Raw genomic sequence first — 2,487 nt, forward strand, 5'->3', positions numbered from 1 at the left:
TCGGGGGCTGTGGGACAATCCTGCGGCCCCTTCGGGGTGCTGTACCCTCAGAGCACCGCGGGCTGCCGTCCCTCATTTCCAGGGACATTTGGCCGAGGAGCTCACCTGCCCCTTGGCACCAGGCTGTTCCCCCTGTGCCCCGGGACTGGTGGCATCATGTTGGGTGACACCCGACGTTAACTCCCTCCCCAGGGCTGTGTGCTCTCCCCTGCAGCACCCGCAGGGATGTGGTTCCAGTGCTGCCTCCTGCCCATCCCTCCCTCCCCTTCCCTCCTCGGTCCCTGGTTACATGGTCACGTTCCAAGAAGGGCATTTCCTCGACCACCCCTCGCCCCCCTGAAGCCTGGCTGGGCACTTTGTGCTCTTTTCAAAGTGGTTCTGCCACTGTTCAGCCCTGGTTCTGGTGCCCCAGAAGGGAGCTCTGCCCATCCCATAGCCGGTAGACACAGCCAGAGCGGGGAGTGTGACTTGATCTCCAAAATGAGGCCTCTGTGACCCAAGTTAAGACCTTTCTGGGGTGTGGTGGTGGGAGATAGCCCCTTTGCCAGCCCTGGGAGGGGGTGCGAAGCCCTGCACGCACTCTGGAGGCTGACAGAATGTCCCCTCTCTCCTAGGAGAAGGAGTACGTCCGGCAAGGCAAAGACGCCATGGAGGTTGTGGACCAAATCCTCGCCCAGGAGGAGAACTGGAAGTTCGAGAAGAACAATGCAAGTGTCCCCCCGCCCCAGCTGCCGGCCAGCACTGCCGGCCGCGAGCACGGATGGCTTAGCAAAAACGGGAGGACAAATGAGGCCTTTGAAACCTCCTTGCGACATGAAAAATTAACAAGCGTTACAATTACCTGATTGAATTAGGAATCTATTCCAGTTCAGTTAAATGTAAAATCCCCTCTTATTTAATTAGACGTTTAATTGCCTTCCTGTTTGACAGGAGAGAGCCCATCACTCCTCCCTGCAGACGGGCAGGGGCGGACAGCTCACCTTGGTGGGCGTGAGAGAGCAGCGGAGGCGGTGGCCACGGCAAGGTGCCTTTGAGCACCCTGGGCAGACCAAGCCGAGCCTTTCTGGGCAGCTTTGGCCCACGTGGGAGCAGGAGAGTGTAGGGCACAGGCTGCTCTCCCACCCCCAAAGCCCTATGCATCCCCCCTTCCCCAGGACAGGGGCCTTGTGGGTGCTGGGGTGTAAATCGGGGGTGGCTCTGCCTGGCTGTGGCTTTGCCAGAGGGGTCTGCGAGTGGCACCTCTTGCTTCGGGCAGCGTGGAGATGCACAGAACAAAGCAGGCCCTGCCTTTCCCTTCTCCTTGCCACCTTGGTTCATTCCCTGGGCTACAGCGGAGTTTTCCAGGGTACCTCAAGCTCCTTTCTCTCTCTTGACGGGTGGAGAGAGAGTAGCAGCGTCTCTGCCCCCTAAAACCAACCGTCCTTTCTGCTTGTGAGCTCACAACGCGACTGGGGTGAGAGTCCTGCAAACTGCAGTCTCATCTGGCGGTTCAGATTCCCCCGTCAAGTGATCCATTGTCTGATGCCAAACTAGCTGGGCAGATTGTTTTCTTTATCCAAAGGGGGATGGATTTAAATAGCCTCATCGGGGTTTAACACAGGGCTGATGATGAAAGGTTATCATCTGCCCATCCCTCGCCCCTCCGGGGAGTCTCTCCTCAGAGGTAGGTAACAACAGCAGTGTTGGCAGACCAGCCCCGTTCTCCTGCCCCGGTGCTGGCAGCAAAGAGAATTTGACCTTGACGTGAGTTTGCAGGCTGGCACGGGGCGGATTCTTTTTCTGTCTCATCACTGCTGCCACTCTGGGTATTGTTTTGTTTATGGAAATCTGTGCATGTGCATCTGAAACGTGCTGGGTGCTGGGGTCACTGCCTGTGGCGGGGGGACGTTTGAGGGCTGGGAGGGTCGTTCAGAAGGACACGGGAGGCAGGACGGCCCCTGCAGCCATGGCATTTGCAGGCCACCCCGGAGAGAAGCGATTTATTTCGCTAAAGTAAACACAACTTTCTTATTTCTTGCACAGGACTTTGGTGACGTTGTTTACACTTTTGAAATACCGTTTCACGGCAAGACCTTTATTTTAAAGGTAAGGACTGTCCTGGAGCGCTTCCTCAGTCACTGTGGTACAGGCCAAGAGCCACGGCTCAGCTTTCACGCCCTTTCCCGGCCCTGGCAGGACAGGTCGGGCTGCAAAGCACAGGCTGCTCGAGACAGATGAACTGCACGCTCTGGGGAGTCTCTCCAGGAAAGCCCCTTGGCTGGCAGACAAACTCCCCGGCAAATATGCCGGCCCCCAGTCTCTGCTGGTAGAATTGGGAGCAGGTGACTGCAAGACTCGCTTCCAACCCCAGCATCTAGGACTAATCTGACCAAGGAGGCTAATTGGAACTAATTGCCAGCAAGACCAGGGCTGAGTGTGCGTCTGCTGCTGCCTGGCATCGAGCAGAGCTGCTCGGCAGAGCCGTGCTCTGTGACCCCTCGCTTGAGG

At 57.5% G+C, this 2,487-nt stretch overlaps 1 protein-coding gene across 1 annotated transcript in view; it reads left to right on the forward strand.

Moving 5' to 3' along the window:
* STARD3 (StAR-related lipid transfer (START) domain containing 3) overlaps positions 1-2,487 on the forward strand; it is a 10,318-nt gene that overhangs the window by 5,882 nt on the left and 1,949 nt on the right. Inside the window, exons 8-9 of the mRNA XM_010138194.1 lie at positions 615-707; positions 2,023-2,085. Of these exons, the coding sequence (XP_010136496.1) occupies positions 615-707; positions 2,023-2,085 (156 nt within the window). The remainder of the gene's footprint in view (positions 1-614; positions 708-2,022; positions 2,086-2,487) is intronic.

The sequence above is a fragment of the Buceros rhinoceros genome, unplaced genomic scaffold, assembly GCF_000710305.1.
Source record: "Buceros rhinoceros silvestris isolate BGI_N320 unplaced genomic scaffold, ASM71030v1 scaffold29186, whole genome shotgun sequence".
NCBI lineage: Eukaryota > Metazoa > Chordata > Aves > Bucerotiformes > Bucerotidae > Buceros > Buceros rhinoceros.